The sequence below is a fragment of the Pavona decussata genome, unplaced genomic scaffold (assembly GCF_977016875.1).
Source record: "Pavona decussata unplaced genomic scaffold, jaPavDecu1.1 SCAFFOLD_353, whole genome shotgun sequence".
NCBI lineage: Eukaryota > Metazoa > Cnidaria > Anthozoa > Scleractinia > Agariciidae > Pavona > Pavona decussata.
Window position 1 is genome coordinate 1,000,008 of NW_028145734.1, and position 27,240 is coordinate 1,027,247.

Sequence of the window (27,240 nt, forward strand, 5' to 3'; positions counted from 1 at the left end):
GTTTATTTTAATGAGTACTTTCTTAGAAATAGATTTTGTGATAAAAATACACGCTAAAAAGGTCACGACGTTTCGACCTCTCCGAGGCCATTTTCAAGTGCGAGTAAAAAATAAAAACCTTGGCATGAATATATTAGAAACAGTTAAAAATCGGTAAGAATGTCACGAACGCTAAAATGTGATAAAACATGTCAATGATAAGTATTTATAAAGTTTAGGAGTAAATTACATGGCGAATTTCGGCCCAGGCTGAGATTTCAGCCCGGTTTCTTGAACAAATCTTATTTAAACGACGTTTGCGATTACATGAAGAAAGTTTCAGCCCGGGCTGAAATTTCCAGCCTTGTTTTTGAAACCGGACTCGAAATTTCAGCCCAGGCAAACGGGCTGAAAAATCAGAATGAAATTTCAGCCCGGGCTGAAAAGCGAGGTCACCTGGGTAGAAAAGTGACGTGGGCATGCGCAACGATTTGTTTTCAATGAAACAAGATGGCGGCTACCAGGTTTCAGTGGAACAACGGCGATAATATCGAAAATCTTATTCGGTGCTTGGCGAATTACAAATCGAAAATGGACTAACAGAACAGTGACGCAGATAAGGTGAAGCAATATCAAGCTGTTCGCGAAGAGATGGCCCGAGTACATGAGGAGGAAACGACCTTCTTTGGACCACCTGCCATTACACCATTGCCAGCGCCGGACCAGGTCGACGAAACCGAGATGTCCGATAAAAAAATTGGAAATTGAGTGCTAGCAAAAGGCTAAATTGCGAGAGAAGCAATGCCCCGATTTTCACAAGTCGAATATTTGACGCCATTTTGATTTCTGTCCACTCTTCCCGCCCGGGCTGAAATTCGCCATGTAATCGCAACAAAATTCCAGCCAGCCTATCGGGATGAAATTTCAGCCCGAGCTGAAATTCGCCATGTAATCAGCCCCTAAAAAAGGACATAAAACAATGAAACAATGAAGTAATAATTAATTACTAAGAACTGGTCTAAACAAATAATTTAGCACGGATAGAATCGCATTGTTTGTTTAGTGATGGTTTCAGTTCTTTGATAAATAACATTTCAAAAATAAGACAATCGAGTTTGGTTTGAGCTTTCTTAAAATTTTAAAATTTCGCGCAATGTCATTTGGGGCCATGTTGTGCTGCTCCCTCAGGTGGTTTCCGATTGCCGATCTCTAATGCTCCTCAATTTGCTGGTGAAGGTGTCGGCACGTGTAGCCGACCTAGTCTGCATCGCACAGGCCACGCTGAAAATGATACACAGCGCATTGTTGATCTACAAGTGGTGGCTTGTCTTCTCTCGCTTTCATTTCATCCTTGATCTTCCGACTTGTGTACACCGGGCTGACATCCACATTGATCTCCCGACTGAGGTCCCCAAGTTGTCTGCGCACTGCGTTTGCAGATTTCTGATCTTTGAAAGGCAGCACTATTCTGATTGGGGCTTCTTGCTTCTGTGGTACTTGCTGTTGGGTACGTGAATCCTCAGATACTTTTGAATCAATGAATTGGCGGATGGTAGAGATCACAAGTTTGTCCGGGTAGCGCAGTAGGGAAAAGATCTCTTTGAGGCGTTCACATTCCTGATGAAAAGACTTCCACGTAGATGAGAGCTTAAATGCACGGTTGAGCATGGTATTCAGCAATGACCGTTTATATCTACTGTTCACTTGGCTGTGGTAATGTAACAGTAGCCCAGTGTCCGTTGGTTTCCTGTACACCTTCGTGTCTAACCGGTATCGATTCCTAATTATATCCTGATTCCCAGAAAGGGGAGTCTGGCAGTGCCGTTTTCTTCAAGCTCCATTGTAAAATCGATAGAAGGATGACTGTTGTTCAATGTCGTTAGGAACTCAGAGGCTGGTTCAAAATCAGGCATTGCGCTAAGCGTATCATCTTCGTAGCGTTTGTAAAAGGCAGGCATCTTGTTTTCGGTTTCTAGCTGTTTCTCGATGTTACACATGAATGCGTTAGCCATGAGAGGTCCCAGTGGCGAACCCATAGCAACACCATCCACCTGTTCGTATAGGTTTCCTTCGAATTGAAAAAGCTGATTTTCGGTTGCAATTCTCAACAGCTCTTCTCAGCTTTTAAGCATTTTAAAAAAGGTTTTCAAAAGGTATTGTTATTTATTTCATTTTAAAGCATAGAGGTTCTCTGTTTTAAAGCAAATAAGTGTTAGCAGTAAATTCCTCTTGGTAGGCCCTGTATGTTAGGATAGAAAACAGTTTCATTATTTATAATTTCCAACAGAATAAATGTCATTTAAGAGTTATTGTCTGAGAAAACCAGGCAGGTGGTCAAAGATCGGGGTCGGCCAAATCATTCCATACTAACATCATAGATAGGTTAGGTGGACTTATGGATAAATATACTAAAGTTTGCTCTTCAAGTGTTTTGGTATAGGAGATATGAGATCCACTCTCCATCACCCCCTCAGGTCCTAGTTTTTCTGGTAATTTTGACCCAAATTTGACAGCCAGCAAAAATTGTACAATTTAGCGAACGAAGTTCATGTTTTGTACCTGATATAAATGGACATTGAACTTCTTGTAAAAGGCCAGAGATATGCGAAATAAGCAAAAGTCACTCTACAACATTTAGTTTTGGAATACCTATATTTCGTATCTGCAAATGAGCAAGAAATTAGCCATTTTCGACTTCACGCAGAACACACAACTAAAACTTCAGCAAAACCTGGATGCCAAAACCAAACACTCTTACCTTCCATCTATTAAAATCAGCAATAATCTTTTTGGGCCATTGAAACAGCAAGATGCTACATCACCTCCATTTCTCCTACTACTCGATGTCATGTACAGCACGACACGACGCAGTCAATGTGCTGTTTAAGCCGCTCCTGGATTTCGCATTGGGTTTGTCTTAAGTTAAAAATATTCAGTTGATCAAATTAATTCCACAAAAAATTCAAATCTCCTCTCTTGCGAATTTAACGGAAAGAAAATCAAGAAAACGCGAAAATAAACAAAACGACGCCATGTTGAATTTGTTCACTCGGGATAGACTGGGAACTAGTTGATTGGTTGTAAGGGAGCCAGGGGCTAAGCCAAGGCTGGCCATGGATGATTGTTCCACGCTGTTTTTCATAAGTAAGCTTTTTGATTTAAGGAAGGCTGGTTTAGGCTCATGCCGTAAATAACAAGGAATAACAAACTATTGGGAAATAAAGATACCAACGAGAGTTACAACCATTTTCCTTGGTTATTAAATGGCGTGCATGTTGTTATGCTTGCTGGGCAGGGAAAATCGGTTTGAGATTTAATCTGTATTTTGTGGGCTTTGATTAGGCGAAGTTTCTGGGTCAAGCTGTCTTGTACTGTCAAAGACGGGATTACAACGAATGAAATAAGAGCCAAAAACACAAGACCGTAGCCCAGTTGGAAGTCTTGTTTGCAGATTCACTTGCAGAAACTCTATTTTGTTTCAATACAAAGGGAAAAAATCCGAAAAAATAACGTCATAGTATTTTTTATATCGTAAGAGACTATACACGTACGAAAGTATTTTATGACAATTTTGTTCTTACCATATTTACATTTATTACGTGACATATGGTCTTCGCTCCAGTCTTTTGCGACAGTATTTACATTGCAGTCAGAAGTGTAATGTACAACGCAAAATGAGCTGCTCATTTTCAACTGTTGACCGTGTATGCGGTCCAACACCATCAGCGCCAAATTAGCTTTATGTTATTCCTCTAAAATCATGCAGAAAGGATTTAACAGATTATCTAACTAATCTGGGTGTAAGTGGATCGAAGTCGAGGCTTAGGGACACGGATTAACGAGGCTGATGTTATCCTCAATCGCGCCGGATTGCATTCTCTATCAGAGGAAGACAGGGAAATGTCCAAAGCACAAATACAAATTAACAACACATTACCAGAAGTTAAAATCCAGTTGTTTTCACCCATCTCACGGAGGTGAAGCGAAAAAATTAAAAAATCCTCGTCGGGTAAACAAACAGGTGTCGGAAGAAATATACCAGGAGTTTCAAGTTTCAGTTCCAATAGGATCCGGTATGTACAATAAGCCAATATTTAAATTATTTTCTCGCAATTCACCTATTTTTGGAAATTAATGTACTCTTTATATGTTACCAAAAGATATTTCACCTTACGTGTAGTTTCTTATCAGTTCGGAAATCTCTGCTAATTAATCAGATGCGTTGTTTTATTACAATGTAACAAACATCTCATTCAATTGAAATCAACATTTCAAATATTGTTTCAGCCCTGTGTAACACTTGTCGAAAAGGCCATTCAAGCAGATTTAAAGTGGAGGATGCTACCTCCTTGCTACCTTTGATTACTGTTCCCTTGGACCGATATATAACTTCTTTATTTTTTCGACCCGGAGACAATTTTGTGATGATCCCAGTAGAGTTTAAGAGTTGGGCGTTGCAGATTCTACGTTAACGTGATGTTATTTGTTTATTCTCTGATTAGCGTGCTTGACGGTCCGGCAGCTCCTATTTCCCGTCTCCTATCATATTTATCAAGGTATCAAAGCGGAGATAATACAGCCAAAACTAATTTTTTGTTAATTTGTTGTGTAAGTTTTCAACAGCAGCTTTTGTAACGAAAAAGCGCATACTCCTAAGGGCCTTCTGGTGTACATGACAAGCCGGAATGGTAAGTCCAACGCTTTTATTAAAAGCAAATGACGTATTCAATGAGGGCTCCTAGGTAAATATTTCGCTTCACGACATGTGTTCATTGACAGACCAACGGAACTAGCAAAGTTCAAAATAAGTAAACAAAAGATCGGAAGCAAAAACAAACATACCTTGGAAAAGGCAGTTATCTATAGGAAAAAGGAAATTCCAACCCAAAGGGGATCTGAAAGGAAAATTCTTTTTTCTAAATATCAAGCGCACATTTTCCGTCAGTTATCTTTAGTTTTACGCAGTTTATTTTAAAGGTAGAACAATTCCATGACACTGTTTCTACTTATTTCACACATCCAATCTGATTGCTTTGCGGTAAAGGTAGAGATCATATTTCAGCTTTCCTCAGTGATTCAGAGGGGAGCGTGTCGAGTAGAGCACAACCACAATCACAATCACAATCACAATCAATGTAAACCACAATCAAAGCGCTCATGGGGTCGGCATCGCTTTATTTGTCATGCGGTTGATGACTGGAACGCTCCCCCCAGACGGCATTAGGAACATTTCCAATTTTTTAGTTTTTAGACGTCTTATTAGAAACATGTAGACTCTTTTATCGATCTTATCCTTTTTACTTTTTTATTTTTAGATAGCTATATTTGTCATTTTTTTTTGTATTCTTACGTTAGATTTGTGCAGGGCCTCACTGAAAACCACATTTTGTGACGGAGGCTCCCTGTTGAAATATCGTATTTTAAAACCTAGGAGAGTCAGTTTATTGAGTAATAACTGTGATCAGTTTGCTTATACATTGTACAGAGATTTGTTTTACTAGTGTTATGTAGTACAAGCATCAAATAACGGTACTTCTTTCGAAGTTACTAAACGGAAACTTTCTTATAAAGGCATTGCAATTTTTGTTATTAAATTCAAATATTCCAGTTGTTCATGCTTTAGCGTGCTTTATCGAGTTGTGAAGAACGCGGGAGTTGGATATCTCTGATTTCTTGACGGTGGAAATGTACATCAAAAGCCGCGCGCTCAAAAAAAATCCAATGAAGTTATTTTTTCACGCTGTTGCACGCTTCTGCTGGCTCTATTTTGAGCATGATTCGTTCATGTCATTGTTTGTTCAGATCTCGAGCTGTTTATCGCGACAAACAGACGTTTCTAGCAACGATGCACCGGCGATAGGTTCTTCCCTGTTCCCTCCCTACCCAAAGTAAAAATAAGTAGGTCCCAGTCCCTTGAGAGCAATCCAACTCAAGATGGCGTCGTTCTGTTTAGTTCGTATTTCTTTTTAAATTTTCCTTCAGTTAAATTGGCCAGAGAGGGGTTCTGATTTTTTGGGGACCACTTTGGTCAACTGCATATATTTAACCGTGGAGAAATCCAATGTGGAATCTAAGAGCGGCTTAATCGGCACATTGCTTGCGTCGTGTCGTGCTGTACATGACAACGAGTGGTAGGAGTAATGGAGGTGGTGAAGCATCTTGCTGTTTGAATGGCCCAAAAAGATTATTGGTGATTCTGATAGAAGGAAGGTAAAAGTGTTTGGTTTTAGCATCCGATTGTTGCTGAAGATTTAGTTGTGTGTTCTGCGTGAGTTCGAAAATGGCTAATTTCTTGCTCATTCGCAGATACGAAATATAGGTATTCTAAAAGTAAATGTTGTAGAGTGACTTTTGCTTATTACGCATATCTCTGGCTTTTTACAAGAAGTTCTATGACCATTTATATCAGGTACAAAACACGAACTCCGTTCGCTAAATTTTACAGTTTTTGCTGGCTGTCAAATTTGGGTCAAATTTACCAGAAAAACTAGGACTTGAGGGGGTGATGGAGAGTGGATCTCATATCTCCCATACCAAAACACCTGAAGAGTAAACTTTAGTAAATTTATCCATAAGTCCACCTAACCTATCTATGATGTTAGTATGGAATAATTTGGCCGACCCCCATCTTTCAGCTTTTTCAGATTTTGCCCGGTTTTCTCAGACATTGACTCTTAAAAAGGTTAAGCGCACGAGCGATCCGGACTAGACCTTATACTCTTAACCCTATTCAGGCTGCGTGCTGCAGCGTCAAACTGGCGTTGAATACTTATAACTTCCCAAATAAAAAAAGCAAACACCACCAAACTTGGTGAATTTTCCTAAAATTTATTTGGTAACAACTTTATACAATAATTGTTTGTTTACGTGGCTTGCTGTTGTCATAGAAACAATATCTTGACTGCCCAATTTTTCAGATTAATAGTGAATTTTGATTGTGATTTATTTAGGTTTTTCATCCATCCGATAGAGTTTGTGTCTTCAACTAGCTGCAATATATCTCGTAATGCTCAGTGCCAAAGTATTCAACCTCACTAAATTCCATTGTTATTTCCTTGCATGACATCGATGAACCATTCCCATATGCATTTTACAACCAAAATTAGAAACGTTACATGACGTCTTACATTGGAAATTACGAAAAATACGATACAAATCACGTCAAGAAAGTGGGACAAAGAATCAATCTGTTGGAAGCAAATACTTAATAGAAAAGCCGTATGTAAACCTTAGTAATTATTGCCACTATATCGGTGATTTCCAGATCGCTTTCAAGTACCACCAGCAATCTCGTAGTATCATCAAAGAAGTTGAAAGCAAAGGTTCGGAAGGAACGTCATACATGAACCGAGGTATTACTTGTCATCGCCTCGGTGAATTCGAGAAGGCTATCGAGTTTTATCAGCAAGCTCTTAGCATCATGAAAGAAGTTGGGAACAAAGATTTAGAAGGACGTGTATATATGAACCTCGGTGCTGCTTACCGTTCTGTTAGTGATTTCAAGACAGCTATCGAGTTCCTTCAGCAAGCTCTTAGTATCATGAAAGAAGTTGGGAACAAAGATTTAGAAGGAAGCGTATATACGAACCTCGGTAATGCTTACAGCTATCTTGGTGATTTTAAGACAGCTATCAAGTTCCAACAGCAAGCTCTTAGTATCGTGAAAGAAGTTGGGAGCAAAGATTTAGAAGGAAGCGTATATACGAACCTCGGTACTGCTTACCACTCTCTTGGTGCTTTCAAGACAGCTATCAAGTTCCATCAGCTAGCTCTTAGTATCATAAAAGAAGTTGGGAACAAAGATTCAGAAGGACGTGTATATACGAACCTCGGTAATGCTTACCACTCTCTTGGTGATTTCAAGACAGCTATCAAGTTCCAACAGCAAGCTCTTAGTATCGTGAAAGAAGTTGGGAACAAAGATTTAGAAGGAAGCGTATATACGAACCTCGGTACTGCTTTCCACAGTATTGGTGATTTCAAGACAGCTATCAAGTTCCTTCAGCAAGCTCTTAGTATCGTGAAAGAAGTTGGGAACAAAGATTCAGAAGGACGTGTATATACAAATCTCGGTAATGCTTACGGCTCTCTTGGTGATTTCCAAACAGCTATCAAATTCCATCAGCAAGCTCTTAGTATCATGAAAGAAGTTGGGAACAAAGATTTAGAAGGAAGCGTATATACGAACCTCGGTACTGCTTACCACTCTATTGGTGATTTCAAGACAGCTATCGAGTTCCTTCAGCAAGCTCTTAGTATCATGAAAGAAGTTGGGAACAAAGATTCAGAAGGACGTGTATATACGAACCTCGGTAATGCTTACCACTCTCTTGGTGATTTCAAGACAGCTATCAAGTTCCAACAGCAAGCTCTCAGTATCGTGAAAGAAGTTGGGAACAAAGATTCAGAAGGACGTGTATATACGAACCTCGGTAATGCTTACCACTCTCTTGGTGATTTCAAGACAGCTATCAAGTTCCATCAGCAAGCTCTTAGTATCGTGAAAGAAGTTGGGAACAAAGATTTAGAAGGAAGCGTATATACGAACCTCGGTACTGCTTTCCACAGTATTGGTGATTTCAAGACAGCTATCAAGTTCCTTCAGCAAGCTCTTAGTATCATGAAAGAAGTTGGGAACAAAGATTCAGAAGGACGTGTTTATACGAACCTCGGTAATGCATACGGCTCTCTTGGTGATTTCAAGACAGCTATCAAGTTCCAACAGCAAGCTCTTAGTATCGTGAAAGAAGTTGGAAACAAAGATTTAGAAGGAAGCGTATATACGAACCTCGGTACTGCTTACCACTCTCTTGGTGATTTCAAGACAGCTATCAAGTTCCATCAGCAAGCTCTTAGTATCATGAAAGAAGTTGGGAACAAAGATTCAGAAGGAATTGCATACGGTGCGCTTGGTCGTGATTACTACTCTGAAGGGGATTATGAGAAAGCTACAAAGTGTTATCAGCGAGCTCTTAATATCGCCAAAGAAGTTGGGAACAAGACCTCAGAGGGACTTCTGCATATAAAGCTTGGTTCTGTTTATTTCTCACTGGATAACCTTAAGGCAAGTTTGGAGTTCTATCAGCAAGGTCTTAGGATCACTAAAGAAGTTGGTAGCAAAGAGTCAGAGGGAAGCGCTTATAGGAGCATTGGAATTGTTTATTTCCGGCGTAGAGATTTCAAGACAGCTATCGAGTACCATCGGAAAGCTCTAAGCATCGCTAAAGAAACTGGAAACAAAGTGCTCGAAGCAGCGACATATAGAGATCTTGGTGATGATCACTTTCTCGACGATGTTTGTACAGCTGAGGATTTTTATAGATGTAGTGTACGATTATTTGATGAACTTAGGGGTCTTCCTCAATCAAATGACAGATGGAAAATCGACTTCCGGAACAAACATAAGGCTTCCTACATCAGCTTATGGCTTGCTCAGTTACAACAGAACAAGACAGTGGAGGCGCTTTTTACAGCTGAGCGTGGACGTACACAGGCTCTGATGGATCTTATGGAATCACAGTACGGCGTAAAATCAGTCCACCTAGTGTCTGCTGAGAAGACGAGAATAATCTCTTCCATTTCAAGCCACCTTCCATCGCAAACGATATTTTTTGCTGAAGCCCCCAGTTTACTCAACATCTGGGTGCTGCGAAAAGGAAGTCTTTGCCAGTTTGAGCAAAAGGAAATCAGTGATAGTTTGGAGTCTCTGACTCACAAAACATACAAACAGATTGGAGTCTTTAAAAAAGTCATGTGTGAGAATCGCGCCTTGGATGGGCCAGCAGATGAAGAATCTGAAGAGTTTCCTTATCGAAATCACGATGAAAAATCAAAGGCATCTGCAGAAGGCGAAGGCGATGCTTTGAAGGCGTTGTCCGATGTGGTCCTGGGACCGATTTCACATCTGCTACAAAGCGATGAAGTTATCATTGTTCCTGATGGTCCACTATTTTTGGTTCCCTATGCTGCACTTCTGGACCAACATTCTAGGTACTTGTCTGAAACGCTCACAATTCGACTGGTTCCTACACTGACAAGTTTGAAGCTAATGACAGAGTGCCCTGAGGGGTACCACATTACGTCTGGCGCACTGCTTGTTGGTGATCCATGGGTGGAAGGTATCCTTTACAGAGGAAGTAGAATCCTGCAGCTTCCGACTGCCAAAGAGGAAGTGGAAATGATCGGTGCCATTCTGAACATCAAACCTTTGACTGGAAAAGAGGCAACAAAAGTTGAAGTGCTGAGCCGGCTAAACTCAGTGGCCTTGGTACACATTGCAGCCCATGGCCGTGCGGAAACTGGTGAAATTTTCTTGTCTCCTAATCCAACGGTGGCCAAGAAAAACCTGAAACAGGAAGACTTCCTTTTGACTATGGCTGATGTGTTGAATGCCAAACTGCGAGCAAGATTGGTTGTCCTAAGCTGCTGCCATAGCGGCCGAGGGAAGATTAAGGCTGACGGTGTGGTGGGTCTTGCGCGTGCTTTTTTGGGTGCTGGTGCTCGTTGTGTCCTTGCATCACTGTGGGCCATTGATGACGCAGCCACTCTGCAGTTTATGAGATACTTCTACGAGCATGTAGCGGAAGGAAAATGTGTCAGTAAGGCTCTCCACCAGACCATGAAACAAATGCGGGAATCTGACAACTTCAGTGACATTAAATACTGGGCTCCGTTTGTGCTGATAGGTGATGACGTCACATTGAGTTTTGGCCACTTGAGGTAAGTTGTTTGGGCTTAATTGTAGAAGTCACCGTTTAATATTTATTAATTTAAAGGATTTCAAAACCTCTCAACCCTATCAGCCTAGGTCCCCAAATTCGAAGCGTAAAGCTGAGCGGCTTTCATTCGCGTAAATGGATACATCTTTAAGTTTCGTCAGCGAATTCTAAAGCTTGGTAGCCTAGTGCTCGCCCTTCATTAATAAATATTTGCTTTTATCAAGGGAGTAAATAAGGTAATTTTGTCACGGTAAAAAGATTCGAGTGCTGACATTTCAAGCGAAGGGCTAACACTCGAAACGTCAGCACTCATATCTCACTTAATGGTGGCCAAATTACGTCTTCAGCTCTGGTAATCAAAGCAAATATTTGTCTCCACTCCCGAGTAACGATCTCTTTACCAGGGCAGTGGTAGGCCCAGGCCATGAGCGGAACACGAAAGCTGCTGCGCTACATTGTCCTTGCAAGTGGTGGCCACAAGTGACGTTTTAACTACATCTCCATAAACTCGTTGTGGGAGCTGTTGGCTGAGGATTGCAAAATCATCTTCGACAATGCGTATGGAAAAGTAGATTCGTATAACAGGGCCACTTCTGGTACGTGTGTGTGTCGTGAGAAGGGAAAAGCAGCTCTCCGTGGCTGCCACCTTGGTATTATTCAGTGCTGTGAGCAGTCGTAAGATTCTGACAATACCCCGAAATCGAATTCGAAGCCGGTGTGGTGTCCTTGTTGCTGTCTAAAGGTGGCCTTCATTAAAAAGTGTTTTTGCTGTTGTTGTGAACGGATGGTCATACATGTGTCATTTTCTTTCTTGTTTCAGTAATGTTTCAGATCACTGAGAAAGAACTTTCGACGATGGTGAGTTGCAGTAATGTGAACTTTTCCTCCGTTATCTGTCATACAAGGGAATAAAACAGTGTTAATTACTGCAGTCCGAGTCACCTTCATAAAAGGATTCAGTCAAACCTGTAGGACCAACCCTTATAAACGGCCACTTTCAACAATTGAAAAATCACACCCACCCACCCCGTCCTCCACACACACACAAACACACAATCACGCAAAGTTGAATCCTCACACAGCGACCGTGAAGTCTTTGGGTGCTGATGATTTGAAAATCTCTCTAGTTTTGACCTCTGATAAGCGACCACTTAATACATGGTCTGATCTCAGTATGGGGAAAAATATAATAACGAGTAGTTGTTTAATTCCAATCATGATGACAGTGAATTTTTCTCTCACACTAGAAAGTTTTGTTTTTAATTCACAAGAGTATGTTTGTTGTCCACTATGCAACTCAGATTTGTGGGAACTCTTTAAAAGTATGCACTGAAGTGTGGGGGTCGGCTTTATGCAAACGGGACCCTGAACAGAACACCTCCCAAATCAACCTCCTAGGCATATTATTTTGGGAGTATTCAACTGAATTTACATTTTCACTAAGGTTATATCCCCCGGGGGTAGGTGGGGTACTGGGTGAAGTTTTGAATAGCTTTAGTTGGAGTTGTGCCACTAGACTTTTGAAACTTTTACCTATACCAAACCATGTTCTAGATCAGACACAAAAAATCCCCCCATCCTAGACTTGAGTCTTAATTTTTATTCCCCGGGGACCTTTTCTCAAACCAAATTTTTCTCATTGACATCCTATTCTAGAACAAAACTCTCCGACTTCTATACCCTTTCCCAGACCTAACTGCTTCAACAATATACCCTTGGCAGCAGCATATACCTATATAGCATAAAAGTTATGGGAGAAGCCCCCTCTCCCGTGGGCTATACCACAAGTTGTAGTGGTACTTGGTAATTTGGGTTTGCTGAATACTGTGATTACACATGTCAACATTTAATCATACGATGTCTGTTAAGTTCCAGAACAGCCAGGCAAAACACTCTGATAATCCAAAGGATGCTGCAGGAAATATTCCTAGCGTTGGATGATAATGTTGATGAAAGATGACAAAGATCCGCAGTTATTGCATTGCAAAACGTAATATTTTGTTACCCGGCCAACAAGCCTAGTTATAGAGTTGTTGTGTAATACATTTTTGACCATGTTCAGTATTTTCAGAGATAAGAAATTACAGACGGCAAGGCTGTTCCTTACAGCAGAAAAAAAGGTCGAAAACAAAGAATTTGGATGTATAAACGGAAAAATATTTGTACAAAAAATGCCCGAAATTTCGGTTTGAAAAACAGAGCATGTAAATGTCTGCTGATGACCCTTGCATGCTTTCTACTTAGTGACTATGAATCAAAAGAAAAATGAAAAAAAAAAAAAAAAAAAGATTAAAATCTCATAACTAAAACTAACATAAGGCAATGTTTCTGGAGCTATGTTTTCATAAATCAAGGTATACATAAAAATGAATATATGAAACATATATTTCAACTGCGGGTGAAAGATGGAATAGAAGCAAGACCTTCGTAGTTACTTACGCAACTTAGCGGCTTTCTGTGAGGGTCTTCATATTCATATTCATTTATTCATCCTCCACGGGTTGGCTTGATAGCTCAGTTGGTAGTTCACTACACCGGTATCGCAGAGTTCATGGGTTCGAATCCCTTCCAAGTCTAAATTTTTTAGACCTTCTTTTCGCAACTTTATAAGTTGTGTAAATAACTTCAAGGCCTTTCTTCTATTTAATAATTTTATAATATAGTCAAACACAGGATAAAATGCCGATTATCCAAAGGAAACATCTGGGCAATCCAAATAGGAAATGACGTTACCGTAAAGCAATCAGATATCGCCCCAAATCGGCAAAATCCTGCTGCTTCAACAGTTAATGTACTTACGCAGTAGTTGAGCAATAATTGTAAGTTTAACTCGATCGGTGAAATTTGTGAAAGTGTACTTGTATTGTCTTTTTTTCAAAGGTATGGTTGCTTTTCTACTGTTGTTTAATACTTGCATTAATCGAGCCTGAGCTGAGAATTTGTTACTATAGAGCAGTTTTGATTCTTCGTTAATCTGGCTTTAGTAACTTGACTTTAGGCTTCTTATGCTGTGGAAACCACAGACCAAAGCAAAGGGTGGTGGAGAACTGAAAAAATTCATAATTTCATGCTAGCTCGAGACTTTCTTAGCCTTGCAAAAGACGCCTCTCGTCAGTTTTCAGTTTGAAAAAAGACCGTTCGCCAGCCTTTGCCTTTTACATATTACGCTGAAAAATGTAAAGTATTGTAACACCATGAAATATTCAAAATAAACAAGTTCAGTTAACAAACGTGTTTGTCAGTGGTTAGTTTTTTCCTCAGTGAAGAAGAAAAAGATGAGCAAGCTAGAGTGATAAAAATCTGCGAGTCAGCGAGCCATGCGAGCCAAGGTGTGAGCCATGCGAGCCATGCGAGCCGTGCGAGCCATGCGAGTCACGCGAGTCATGCGAGCCACAGTGTACTGAATGTTAAGAATTTTTATTTGTTGTATTTACATTCACATAAGAACAAGAACAAGAGCATCGGAACAAGATGAATAACATCGCAATATTTAATTCTTACAGTGGGACAACGCAAACCATGATACTTTTTGTTACAGTCAACCCAGGTCACGCGTGAACGATATTTTTGAAATTTGAACGGAGTTTTGAAATTTACATGTCAGTTTTGAAAGTCGCCAACGAGATTTCAGAGTTTCCCTAGCTTATTGACGGTATAAAGCTATGAATTTTTCTTTACACTGCAAAATTGAATATTTCAAGAATAACAATTGTTTCCCAAGTATTTTGAATCTTTTTTTTTTTTTTCAGTTAATGCGTCTTTTTCGGAACGATTTCCAGAGAAATGTCCAACATTCCATTCACACGTCGGACATTAAAAAGAGAAATTCGAATGTTCATTTCATTCTTGGAAATACTGTTTACGCGTGACCTGGGTTGACTGCAATTGACACGTCAGGGCTGATTGTCAGTGTCATTCCAAACTTGTAAGGTATGATAAATGAGTACTCAAAGATGAGCGAAGTTGTCGCACTAAATTCAACTTGAAAAGAAGCAGCGTAACAGAAGCATTTGCCGTCAGCTGGTGGGTCGAATGCTATCTCGAAACCAGCCTCTGCCACTCTAGTGGCGAGTTTTGAAGAAAGACTTGTCTAAGGGAAAGGACAACCACATGCAGCAGTCAGCCAACCGACAGAGTGCTGATAACTCTGATTCTCGACTAAAGACCAAACCTGTTAAAATGGCGCGATTTACTCACCATTCTTGACGCCAACACACGGAGATCGAAGTGCTGTTCTTTTGTTTTTTTTTTCTTGAATGAAGTTCCACGTGGATATCAATGAATGACATGTATCAATAGACACCTATTCGAGTAGCGGTGCAGCCGTATGTTTTTCTCGGATTTTTTTTCTGAAGTCTTGAACCTTAATAAATTTTTGCGTATTGTTTTTATTTTTTTGCGCATCTTGGGCGATTTTGAATAGGCAAAATTCTCTCCAAAATTATAACAAAACCGAAAAAAAAAAAATTCGTCCAAAATTTTCTCACGTGAATGTAAATAAAACAAATAAAAATTCTTAACATTTGCACTGTGGCTCGAAGGGTGGCTCGCATGGCTCGCTGGCTCGCAGATTTCGCAGACCCAGCAAGCTAAAGCAAAACCGACATAGCCACGAAACAAAATTTAATCAAACTGTGAGACACAAACCCACTGCAGAAAAGTGGTGCGGAAAAAAAACTTTGAAAACGGTGTCTGTCTTGGATGAAAATTCCTTGTTGATGCCAATTCCTTGAGCAAAACAATTTTCTTGTATTGATATTTGCACCCATGTCAAGTCCTAAATTTCTTTATTAACACCAGCAACACAAAATTATGTTCAAGGACTTTTCACACAAGTACATAACAAATATCAGAACAGTGAACCTTGAACCTTTAAGCCCGAGTAGTGATCATTATCAAATTTCTCCTAATAATATCAATGCACAATCAAGGAGAGGCCATGAGATCACCAGTGGTGAAATTTCTGGATATTTTAGCAACCTCCCTATAATGCTACTATGAAAAATGGACATGTAGAGACCAGTAAGGAGAAACTGTATGTTGACACTGAGGCTTAAAGGTTAAAAACTAACAAATACAGAGCCATATTGTTAGTGATTATCGCAGCTTCTTTTATGCTTCGTCCTTCCACCACCCCACACGTCAAAAAGGGCTTAGTTACTTGAGAATCCCTTTTGATTCAGCCTTCTCATATCCATTTTCTGGTAATTATATTGTCTTATTCTAATGGAAAGAATAACAACATCCCAGTGAATGACTACGGTTTTTTCTTAATTAATTGCATCTTTGTTCAGGAGGCACAACTTCAGGGTACAGCAAACTAGGAACACTTTCCTCAGTATTCCCTACAGCTAAGATTGTTGTCATGACAACAACAGCAACAGAAAAACAACCAAACTACAATCATACAAAGTTTGAATATGAACGATTTATGGAGTACTACAAAGGCCCTCCTACCTTAACACAAAGTAATGTTGCCCAGTTTGATCAAATATTTTCGCCCATAGCAGATGAACTTATCACCACCAATGTTAAAAATTAAGCCTGTCTGTTATTTACTCATCATTAGTACTGTGTGGAGTTGGGTGTGCCTTTTTGGATGGAAAGCCTGGGGATCACCAGTTCTACCTCATTGCGACTCCCCAAATTCCTCAAAATGGACTTTTGGCTCAGTCTCATTCTCTACAGACTGACAATGAATATTATTTGCTACAATGGCTTTGGGAATGGGGTTTGATTCTCTCTCCTTGTGTTGGAAGGATAATAATTTATTCGTTTTGGTCTTCCCCAAACTATGGAAAGTTTTTTCCAAGAAAGTGGAAAAGATGGGAAGCCTGCTACATCAAAACTTTACTTTAACAACAATCATATTGATGCAAATATTGAAGAAATGCTACCCATTATGACAGTTTAGTGTAAATACCCCAGAAATCTGTGCAGGGGAAAATTTTTGCTTAACCACATTGGTTTTGGCTTTCGTGAGAAAAGCAGCTGTACGTTGTGACATCTGTTGAAATGACTGTCATTGCTCTAAATTATGTGTTGAGCTGTGTCCAGCTGTTTTAGCCCTTGAAGATATTCACATCACTGATAGGAACTTTAGGAACTTGCTTCTCCATGGAAATCAGGTGGAAGAAATTAAGGCATATTAACAAGAAATAAAGGAGAAACTGAGGCCAGTGATAACTATTTGTATCAGACAATGTGCTCAGGATTAACAATGGAAGTAGTAAATGAAATGTCTATAGTACTTCAAGGACTCCATACTAATGATAAAATAATGGAGAAATTCTCCTACCTTGAGGAAAAGAACATGGCAAAAAGATTCTAAAAACCATAAGTGATGTCAAATCCAAAGAGGCATGTCCTCCTTTTAAAACTACTTCTTTTCTAAAGCATAGCACAAGTATAGACCTGCAAAACATTAGGTGGTGCAGACATGTAAACCAATGTCCCCATTTTTATTTAAATAGAGGAAGGCTAGTTTTATATTTTGGGTCCTAATTTTTTTTTAACTCAGTAGGTGGGGGAGAAGGGATAAAATTAAACTTACTACACTTACATAAAGAGCCCTAATCGGTTCAGACAAGGTGTTCTCTTTTGTGGTATGGGTTTCATTACTATTATTTTGGTGGTCATAAGTCAGACATTTTTCATTTGTCTTAGCTGAGGGGTGGGAGGGATATTGATCTCACCAGATGAATAATGTTATGGACACTCAATCAATTTCTCCAAAGTAATCCTATGAGAGATGAATGTTGTATGGATCTTGAAGGAATAAGCACACTGGCCTGAAAGCACTAATATTATATTATGAAGTCTCTTACTCAAAGTCCAGTTCAATTTATAGAAGAAAAATAGTCTTTTAGCAGAAGAAGCAAATGCGGCGCGCGTGTTCAGGAACTCAAGGTAAAGTATTTTGGGGAAATTAATCGGGGTTCACTAAATAAATAATCATTTTTTGTCGAGAAATATAAAAAAAAAAATAAAATATGACCTACCTCCATTTTTTCCCCAAAAGTAAGCAAGCTTATATCCATCGTGCTGGAAGCTTGTGTAATTTGGCAAGGCCATTTGAACGTTACTGCAAACTCTTTTCGGCTAAAGTCGCTGTTGTCTTCCGAAAATACAATTTCTCACTGTTCGCTCCTCACACAAACGGCTTGTATGTATTAAAACGTCGCATGACAATCTTCATCGGAGCGAAAACTTTTCCGTGTTTTTGTTTCTTCCCCGAACTGAGCGAAAACCAAACACAGAAGGAAAGAGCCAATCACAGAGCAGATTAGAATGAGGCATTCTTAATTCTGGTAACCAACCAGAAATGGCCTTGTATCGAACTTTACCAGATCTCACATTTCGACATTCCCGAACCGACTGAGATCTGGGTACGAGATTAACCAGCCGCCTGAGTAACACGATTCGAAATACGCTGTCTCAGCTATTTCAGCGTTATTTTGTCTTCCAAAGTTCTGAAAACTGAAGCATTCGGTGTAAGACCATTTTTCTACAAGCCAGGCCTTGTATGTGAATTCTTTGCTTTTCGAATAAGGTTGTCCGAAAATTATAGTATAGCCTGAGTGCATACGTTTTGTACTAAAAAATGACCATGTTAGAATCTTGGCACTTAAAAGGGCGTATCCTGGGTCATCGCCTATTGGAGTCGGGAACTTGACAGTCTGGCAGAAACGATATTAGAACGAACCACTCATCTTTAATAGTACAGAACTGTTCGAGTTTGGCCATAAGAATTACATGGTAACTGTCGATTACTTCTCGAGTTTCCTTGAAATTGACGGGTTGTACATTCAAGAAACTGAAGGCAGACATGGCACTATTATTTGTGGAATTCGAGACGAAATCGCGAATAATTGGAATAATCTGGAATAATTTTAACCCCGGTAATCAACGTCAACAACACAACTGTCAAGAATATGCCTTTATTTATTCTTACCTCGAGGGTATATCTGAGCTGATTTTTCAGAAGATGGCTACAGAACTTACAGTTTTCGTTAAGTTTTCTTAAGGTATTCATTTCTTTTTTTTTTTTTTTTTTTTTTTAGCGTTTCCCATTGAATTTTACATCAATAAGTACATTGATTACTGAAGGATCATTAGTAGACGTTTGTGAAAGAGCAAGAATTGGCAAGGATTTTCTCTTCGAAAAGCGTGAGTTTGAAAAGCAATTCGAGTATTTTTTTTGCCCTAATTATAACTGTAGCGATGTTAGGCTAGTGATCGATTACTCCTGAAGTGGCAATTTGCGTGGGATCTCTGCTCGTCGAAATTGTCATAAATAGTTTCCAGATGTTCGATCGGCGTGATTCGCGTTGCAGCATGAATCTAGAATGAAGACGAAATATCAATTTAAAACGCTGTCTTGCTCCGATTAAGCCGATTCTGATAGGATAGGATAGGATAGGATAGGATAGGATAGGATAGGATAGGATAGGATAGGATAGGATAGGATAGGATAGGATAGGATAGGATAGGATAGGATAGGATAGGATAAGATGGGATGGGATGGGATGGGATGGGATGGGTTGGGATGTTCTTCAATGATCTGGCTTCTTTGGTTGCTCAAAAAATAACATTTCCGTTATTACCTTTAAATATTTCGTAGGGTCTACTTGTTTCACTTTCATTGCTGTTGTTGACAAAATGCTTGATACCCCGTGCCACTCTGAGAGAACGAAGCAATCTTTTCTTTCCGAATTCGTCGTCTTCGATAATACTTTTTCACCTCGTTTACAAAACAGTTGAAGCATTACTGGTCAAACTAACTTGTAGAGTATTCGACTGAAATGGCCGATTAGAGAAGGAAAACAAACTACAACCTCAACTTTGAAAGTCTAAATTGAATATATTACGGCGAACATCTGAAATACCATTGTTCTATAATTGTCTCCGTGCTTCCCTTTAAACAATAGATTGTTCCCGTCTGGGGACTATCCGTTTTTAGTATGAATCTACTAGTGTTCTATCACGAATGCCGTTCTCTGATTGGCTACGCTACTCGCTATCTATTCTGTGATAGATAGTGAGTAGCGATTTTTAACAAAATGGCGCCCGCTTCTTCACGTTTTCGAAGTGTCTGCGATGAAGAAATAGATAATTTTACTTGCTTAGTTTTGAACGACTAGTAGATTTATACTAAAACAATTAGATTATTCGCTCTCAATTTCTATGCGTGATAGTTGATGAGGGCGAACACGCGATAGAAATCTCGAGCTCATAATCTAATTGTTAAATAGTTGCCCCGCGGAAATTTGATGTTTTTACAACAAATATTAGCGAGGGATAATATTTAGTTTTTTAAAAACATTAAATTTTCAAGAGGCTACTAGTGTCAGATCGATAGAAAAAAGATGAATGAACAACACGGAGGATAAAAATATAATGAAAGCAACCTGTTTCTTAATGAATTGGGAGAATAGATATCCGGGCATTTTCGCCGGAAGAACACTATGCGCTGATAACAGAGAGCTTAAGCAACGACGACGGCGAGAACAACGACAACGACACAAAACAATAGGTTTAATGAGCAAGAACAATCGCTCTGCACGTGCGTTATTTCTTTGCTGTCCTCTTCAAAACAGCAACGTGAAATTACCAAATTCTAAGGTTTTTTGAGAACGTGAGCAGACGACGGTGAATTTTTCATTTTCTTTCTTAACTTGAACGCCGCTCCTACCAATTTGTTTCCTGGATAGTTCCCCGTTTCAATAGAAGTTGAGCGAGTTGAAATAATTGCGAAGTAGCACCGAATGAAATCAAGTTATATTTTCAGGTGACGTTTTCGTTGCCGTTGCCGTCGCCTGCAGACTAACATCAGTATGTTACGTGATCAACTTAACCCAATCAAACTTGGCGAAAATTTAGCGGTGAACTATGGAAAACAAAAAAGTAATGCCCGCTCCCGTTCTAAAGTGAGTATATATCAGTTCCTTATTATATAGCTGAACTGGTCTGCTCTGAAAAGGAGCATTCTGATTGGCTCCCTAAGTGGTCCAAATTTTCCAATACCGACCGCTAACATGGCTAAGATGGACAATATAAATACAATGGTGGTGTAGTTTTTTTTTTTTTCTTTTTTCACTTTCTGCTCTCTTCTTTTTCCTTTTTCTCTCTTTTGCATCATTCCGATCCTTTACGGTTCAATAAAACCAGTGATTAGGTGTCGTTTCACGAGGAAAGCTCAAGATTCCATCCGCCACTTTTTCAAAAATTCGGCTAGAAAAAAATGATTGAATACGAAACCTTAAACATAAGCAAAAATATTCTTTAAAGCCAGGCATTGGTATCAGGCTACAGATTTCCTGCGAAAATATCCTGAAAATTTAACAGTAACATGCAAATGTTTAAACAGCTTACAGTAGTAAACAAACCCTTTTTTTGGCCGTGGTCGTGTTTTCCGATTGTTGACAAAAGCATAATGTGAAGGCACTCGTTATATAGCTCACGCGTCATTTCTTTTAAACGCGTCCGGTTCATTAGCGTCCGGTTCTTCTATTTTTGTTATAGAACAGGTGGTTTGTGACAAAGTCGATGCTAAATTGGTGAAGTAAAATTACCGTTCTTTGGGGCCAAATACAGTGGTTAATAATCGGATAATTAACTATTGATTTAACTTATTTTAAACCTTTGTGTCCAAGCAAGTGATCAACGTGCGCCCTTCCTTTATCGAAACCTCTTGCGACATAAAACAGTCCTTAACTAACCATTCATTTTTCAGGTGTCAGGAATAACCATCCCTCGAACATCTTTAGTAAGAAGAAAATTATATCTGTCAACCCGTCTTTAAAACCTGTGAGACCACAATCTTGGACTAGATTTATGAAAAATCTTTTCCCCAGTTAATTTTGGGAATGCCAACCCAACTCATAAAATATGTCTGTGCAGGAGTATTTCAATAAATAGTTGGGAAAAAACACTTGGGGTCGAATAATTTCAGCAACAGAGAGATTAAGAATTACGTTTACCGTACTGCAAACCGCAAACGGCAGAAATGACCACGTGACTATGTTTATCCTATATTTGCCCCTCGCTGTTTGCAGTTTCTCAGTAAAATTGAGTAGTTTTGCGTTAGCATCAAAGGTCAGAATTATTTTGCACTATTCTCATCTTTGTAATAATTTTTTCCAAGAAAACATAAACTCGAATCTCACGTTGCCGTTTGCCGTAAACGCGATTTTTCTCTAATAATCTACCGTTTTTTAACTAAATAATTAAGGTTTACTGATCAGAGAGAAAATCAATTTATTTAAAAACAATCTCAACTAAGAAAAGTTGGTGATTTTACCATCACTTACTATGGCGGAAAACCCGAAGAAAAAAAGCCGAGCATTAAACAGCAAGGTGTTTTGCAGCTAAAGTGCAGACATTCAAACGTCTCATAAAAGTCTGATACACCCGCCTGTACTTGACCTGTTCTACGCTCAGTGAATTAATCCACTTTTATAAGACATATAACAATTGGAAACCTGGTAACAAAACATTTGGAGTAACTTCATACTAACTTTCTACGATGGACTATCGAGAGGGAAATAGTAATCGGTCGCTAGTCGCTTTATGAAACAAAGCGAAACCGAGTTATAAGTTTCCCAGCAATGGCGAGCCACTTGAAAGGTGCACAAACTGATCACACCTCGGTGGCTCTGCCGTCGCGGTGAATAAAACAGTAATCAATTTTGTGCTTATAAGTTGCACGATAAAGAATTAGTAAAAAGTGAAACATACAGTGTAACCTCAAAAATTTCGGCAAAAATGTAATTTCTAAATTATGAACGCGCGGTTTTTTATTCAAGATTGTTGAGTCACCTTTCAGCCAAAGTTTTCGATGAGATTGAGGCCCACTGCTCGAGTTTAAACTGTGTCTATGAATTAAAAGTTTTAAGCTCGACCTTTTGCAGGTGCTTTCCAATGACAACGATATTGCTTTTTATACTTGATTCTTGCTTTCACATGCAAGAAAAAATACAATTTCACTTTAGAACGTTTAATTGGTGCTCTACCAAAACCAATTAGCGAGCTCTCTACACTCAGTAAACAGGACAACAGAAAATGGAAAATAGCATTATCAGTTTATTAATGTCTAAAACAACTGTGTGATTTTAAAAGCACAAACCAGACAGATTCAAGAGAGAAATCGTGTGCCAGATTAAAAGCAGATAATAAACTCATTAAGTAAGTGAAATTGGACTTCCTTTGACATTTAGTAGAGAAACAATTGCAAATCAAGTTGGAATTTTACAGCCGGAGGGGGGTACAAAGCGCTGCTAATGAGCGAAAAAGCAAACATCAATTTTAACCTGGAAAAGCACTGTTCTGTAAATAACCAAATTCCTTACGGAACACCTTTAATTTGTCAAGATTTTTATAAAGGAAAATTTCCATGTTCCCAGACCTTCTTCAAAAAAAAAATATAGGCACTTTGAAAACATGAGGTGGAATAATGCGATAAAGTAATATTAGGGAAGTTTACTTTTAAATTACCGCCGATTCACGCTAAAAACCCAATTCAATCATAACACAGACAAAGGTTGACACTTTTCCTTCACGCTAAATGAACTAACGTCACCTATGGAGTTTATTGCCCCCTGCGCGCGTTAATTCCCTCTTGAGTGTGGCGTGTCGACATAATATAATTGCGTGTCTGTTCGTTTTTGCTCAGGGGAAAGAATATCTTCATCAAGAGCGGTCATAGGAAGCGGGAAAAATCTCATCAAGTCTCATTCATATTTTTATTACCGGCTTTGCCGTTTTATCTTCAGTGTCGCCTCGTTGTTAGTGACCCCGCACCTTTTTAATATAACCATCAGTTCCGGAACCTGCGTGGTCAGCGATAAATTTATAAACGGTTCTCTCGGGAAGCAGCCCTCACAACTAGACTGAGCTACACAACGTTTGTACAGCACGCTGTTGGCCTGATAAAGATTCCATCCCGACATGACTTCAAGATTGACGGCTCTTCTCCTAGCGGTTCTTCTTGCCGTTTCCCTTTATCCACAAGCTGATGCTTTCACGGCCGGAGCGGGAAATATAGGAAACCGAAAAAGATCGGATGGAACTGAGAGTAGAGAGGTATCTAAACTAGACATATTTAGGTTTTTTGTTTTCTAACAACCTTTAATATTTCAACCTTTAAGCTAAAATATTGACGCTTTAATGACCCTCCCGAAACTACCGCGGCAAGCCCTTGCATGGGTATCTTCATTTGACTTCAATTGTTGCACTGTGAAAGGTTTTAATCTGAAGACTAAAAAGTGAACTGTGCTGTAATAAAAAAACTACACATGATCAGTAGCTTTAATTTTCAACTTATTGGTCTTACCTCAGGTGTGATCCACGGACTTAAGAGTTAGAATCTGGCCACCAAACAAAGCGCTTAATATGTTTGACCAGAAAAAACCCAGTTTTAAAAATCGTTTTCTTTCAAGACAGTTTGCCGTTTTCCCTTGCTGCCATTTTCCTATACGTTAGAATTTTACAGTGGGTCGTTATTTGGAAATAAAAGCAATTTTGCTGCCTTTCGATTCCGTGATTTTCCTTTTTTTAATTTTTTTATCGGATTGACCTTCAATCAAAAGACATCCTCTTGATATCCAGTTTGCCCTGTGGGCTTCACCACACTTATCGCTTCTAAAAAAAAGTGCTTTTTCAACAACAGTTCTTTAGAATGTGCATAAACTCCTTGAAAGTCTGAAAAATCACACACGCAAAAGACATGCAATCATTTTACAGACTTTTTGTCTCTCCTTTCGGTGCGTGTCGATGTGAAATGGAATCATTCCAGGCCGGCAAGCTGTCTGAAATCTAGTTTTCTTTCGAAGCACGCAATAAAAGTTTCTTGTCTTATCTTTAGAAGTCAGTTGCTACTTTTCGAAATTAATACAGCCAGAATATATTTGAATATGCTAAACGGTGACGTTAGTTAATCTCGGCATAATGTAGGGAGCGGGGGACGGCTTGGCGAGGGAAGGGTGGTTCTTTTTATTTCACAAACTGGATGGACCATTCTTTGCCAGTCGTTAATAATTTTAATGCGAAAACAGGATCTTTAAAAAAAACCCGGGATAACAGGTTTTTTACCCAACCACGTAAAGTAAAAAGGTGATCACAGTTTATCTCAAAGCAAAAGTAAATTGGTCTAAACAAAGTCGACCGTACGTTTCTACTTTTAAAGTAAAAGATAAAAATTTGTCCTTAGGAGATGTGATTGCCAACAGAAATAATGTGTGATAATGTGGCAAAATCAAAGGGAATTTTCTCTTAAGCGCGGCATAACAGTAAACAATTCAGGTTGGGTGAATCTTTCCTGAGTTTTGAGCTGGCGGCTTAAAAATTCAAAGCTTGTTTTTCGTGTAACGAAGAAGCTCGCCTTATGCTTCCGGAGACGCAAGTTTGGTGACTTTTTTCTGATACAACGAGGAAGCTTAGTTCAAATTTTATTCACCAAACCCTAATTTCTCACTTTCAATTTGTTCCTTCGATCCGTGCGTTTTTTAGTCTACCCAATTCAATTTTATCGTCAGTTTACACAAAAAAGCTTCTTCTTGCCTCGATCTTTAACTTTCTCATTTCCAAATGTTGAGGAGGTAAACTTTTGAAAAATAATTTTCGACAAAAAACAATTAATGTTGCACGGTATTACTTGAAAAACGTTCAGCGGTTTCCCTTCAAGAACCTTAAAATTCGTTTGTTTTATTTATAAGTTTAATTATAACTTTCATTTCCCGATGAAAATCAAGTTAATTTTTCAACACTTCAGTTACTTTATGAAGTAATTGACACGTTTATAACCTTCAGCTTCTTTATTTGATTGTGTTGTGAGAAGATGTCATATTTTTCAGAAATCGTTAGGTGAGAAATTACCTCGGTAAGCATGAAGGCCTTATGACAAACTACAGCTAACTGGCTAATCCGCTGTCAAGGTTCAAAAATAGGTACGCATTGCGTACATGTGGGTAGTGCTGTGCACCTGTTTGTTTACGGATACTCACTCACTCTTATATGCCTGACGACATAGTGTGTAGAGCACTATAAAGCGCGCTATCCAAAAAAAGCAGCTTCGGAAATTTTCGTTTTGTTAATACCATGGGTTAAACATTTTCACTCGAGATTCTGGCGCATTTCCCAAAAAAATGAGTAATTTACATCGTCAATACATTTTTTCCCTGTTATGATTCCGGCCAAACGTCTTTCTAGTTTCGTTTCAGAAAAGTTGAAACATCTTTTGGTGTGGGTGGGTGAAGGGGGTGGGGGGGGGGGGGGGGAGGCTGGTGAGAGGGGCTCCAAGGCCACAATATTTATTGGTCCCTGGGTGTGCGTTATGGGTAGAGGGGAGGGTGAGAGGGGCTCAAAGGCCACAATGTTTATTAGCCCCCATGTGTGTGTTTTGTGGGGGAGGGTGCCATAAAGGCCCAATGTCAATTTGCCCCATGCAGGGCTCCTTAATCTGCAGCTGCCTTATTCCAGAAGAAAAAAATGATGAGATTGTCAGTCTCAATCTAATAACTATGGCCTTTTGTGGGACTAACTACTATCAATCAGATGACCAGTCTCAGCAAGACCAATCATGATAGCGGAAACAGTAATACATAAGAGGTCAGCAGCTTTTAAGCCTCCCATGCATTCGCTATTAGGGGACTCATATAACACGAGTCCCCTAATAGCGACTGCGTGGGAGGCTAGAGGATGACCAGTTGGCTGGGATCACCGTGCAGCAAATATAACTAGTGGCAGGGTAAAAAAAAAGTAATGGGTCCCTTAAATCACTAATCCACCTAGCCTCCTTGTCTCACTTTTCCTCGTTTGTTTGTTTGTTTGTGGTTGCAGCTTTCTTTTCATCTCCGCCGCGTCTGTGAAGCAGCGGAAGTGGCCTGTTCGCACCTCAGAAAAAAGGAGTCGGTGATTCGGCTCAAAAATCAAGTAAACTGAGGGTGATCAACACGCAAGCAGCAACACTTCATCCTACATTTTCCTGAATGAGATTGCGAGAAAAGGGCAAAGAAACTTATACGAGGTCGACTTAATGTAATTTATATACGTTATACGAATATTACGAATATGCAAACTAAAATGTCATGTAATTCACAAATTGTAAAAATAATCGACAAATAAACAAAGTGAACGGAATTGTTATGAGAGTCTTCAACTGAATCAACATTACGCATGCGCATATGAAGAGGTGTGAGTTGAGTGGTATAATAAGCGTACCAAAATGACAAGCACTCCTCCATACTTCAACTATAGGTACTTAAAGGCGTATTGTCACGGAGATTTTACTGTATATTGGTCAAAACTGCTCAAAATATTTGACTGAGAACCTCTTCTCTAACATGAAATTGCTCGTACAGCGCCGAGGAAGAAGATATGAAACGATTTTTCCGAGCAAGGGTAAACTATAACCATTTTTCCAAGATACACGAGGAGGAACTTGAAAAAACTGGCCAATTTTTTCAAGTTGCAATCCATTTCCATCCTAGCCATCCGCAGATAAATATGAATGATACTAGTTTCTGTGCATTAGTAGGGTTGTTGT

The 27,240-nt window shown here is 39.3% G+C and overlaps 1 protein-coding gene, 1 long non-coding RNA gene and 1 pseudogene across 2 annotated transcripts in view; 2 read left to right on the forward strand and 1 right to left on the reverse strand.

The window, feature by feature from the left end:
- Positions 1-13,916, forward strand: part of LOC146453077 (uncharacterized) — a 29,232-nt gene extending 15,316 nt beyond the window's left edge. The window contains exons 12-14 of the mRNA XM_085097061.1: positions 7,244-10,698; positions 11,518-11,555; positions 12,567-13,916. Of these exons, the coding sequence (XP_084953187.1) occupies positions 7,244-10,698; positions 11,518-11,536 (3,474 nt within the window). The 3' untranslated portion in view covers positions 11,537-11,555; positions 12,567-13,916. The remainder of the gene's footprint in view (positions 1-7,243; positions 10,699-11,517; positions 11,556-12,566) is intronic.
- Positions 2-2,276, reverse strand: LOC146453079 (uncharacterized; annotated as a pseudogene).
- A 9,452-nt stretch (positions 13,917-23,368) lies between the features above and the next one.
- Positions 23,369-26,834, forward strand: LOC146453080 (uncharacterized). The gene is made up of 2 exons (XR_014859585.1): positions 23,369-23,780; positions 26,535-26,834. It is a non-coding gene; the product is annotated as an uncharacterized LOC146453080 (long non-coding RNA).
- Positions 26,835-27,240: the final 406 nt, after the last annotated feature.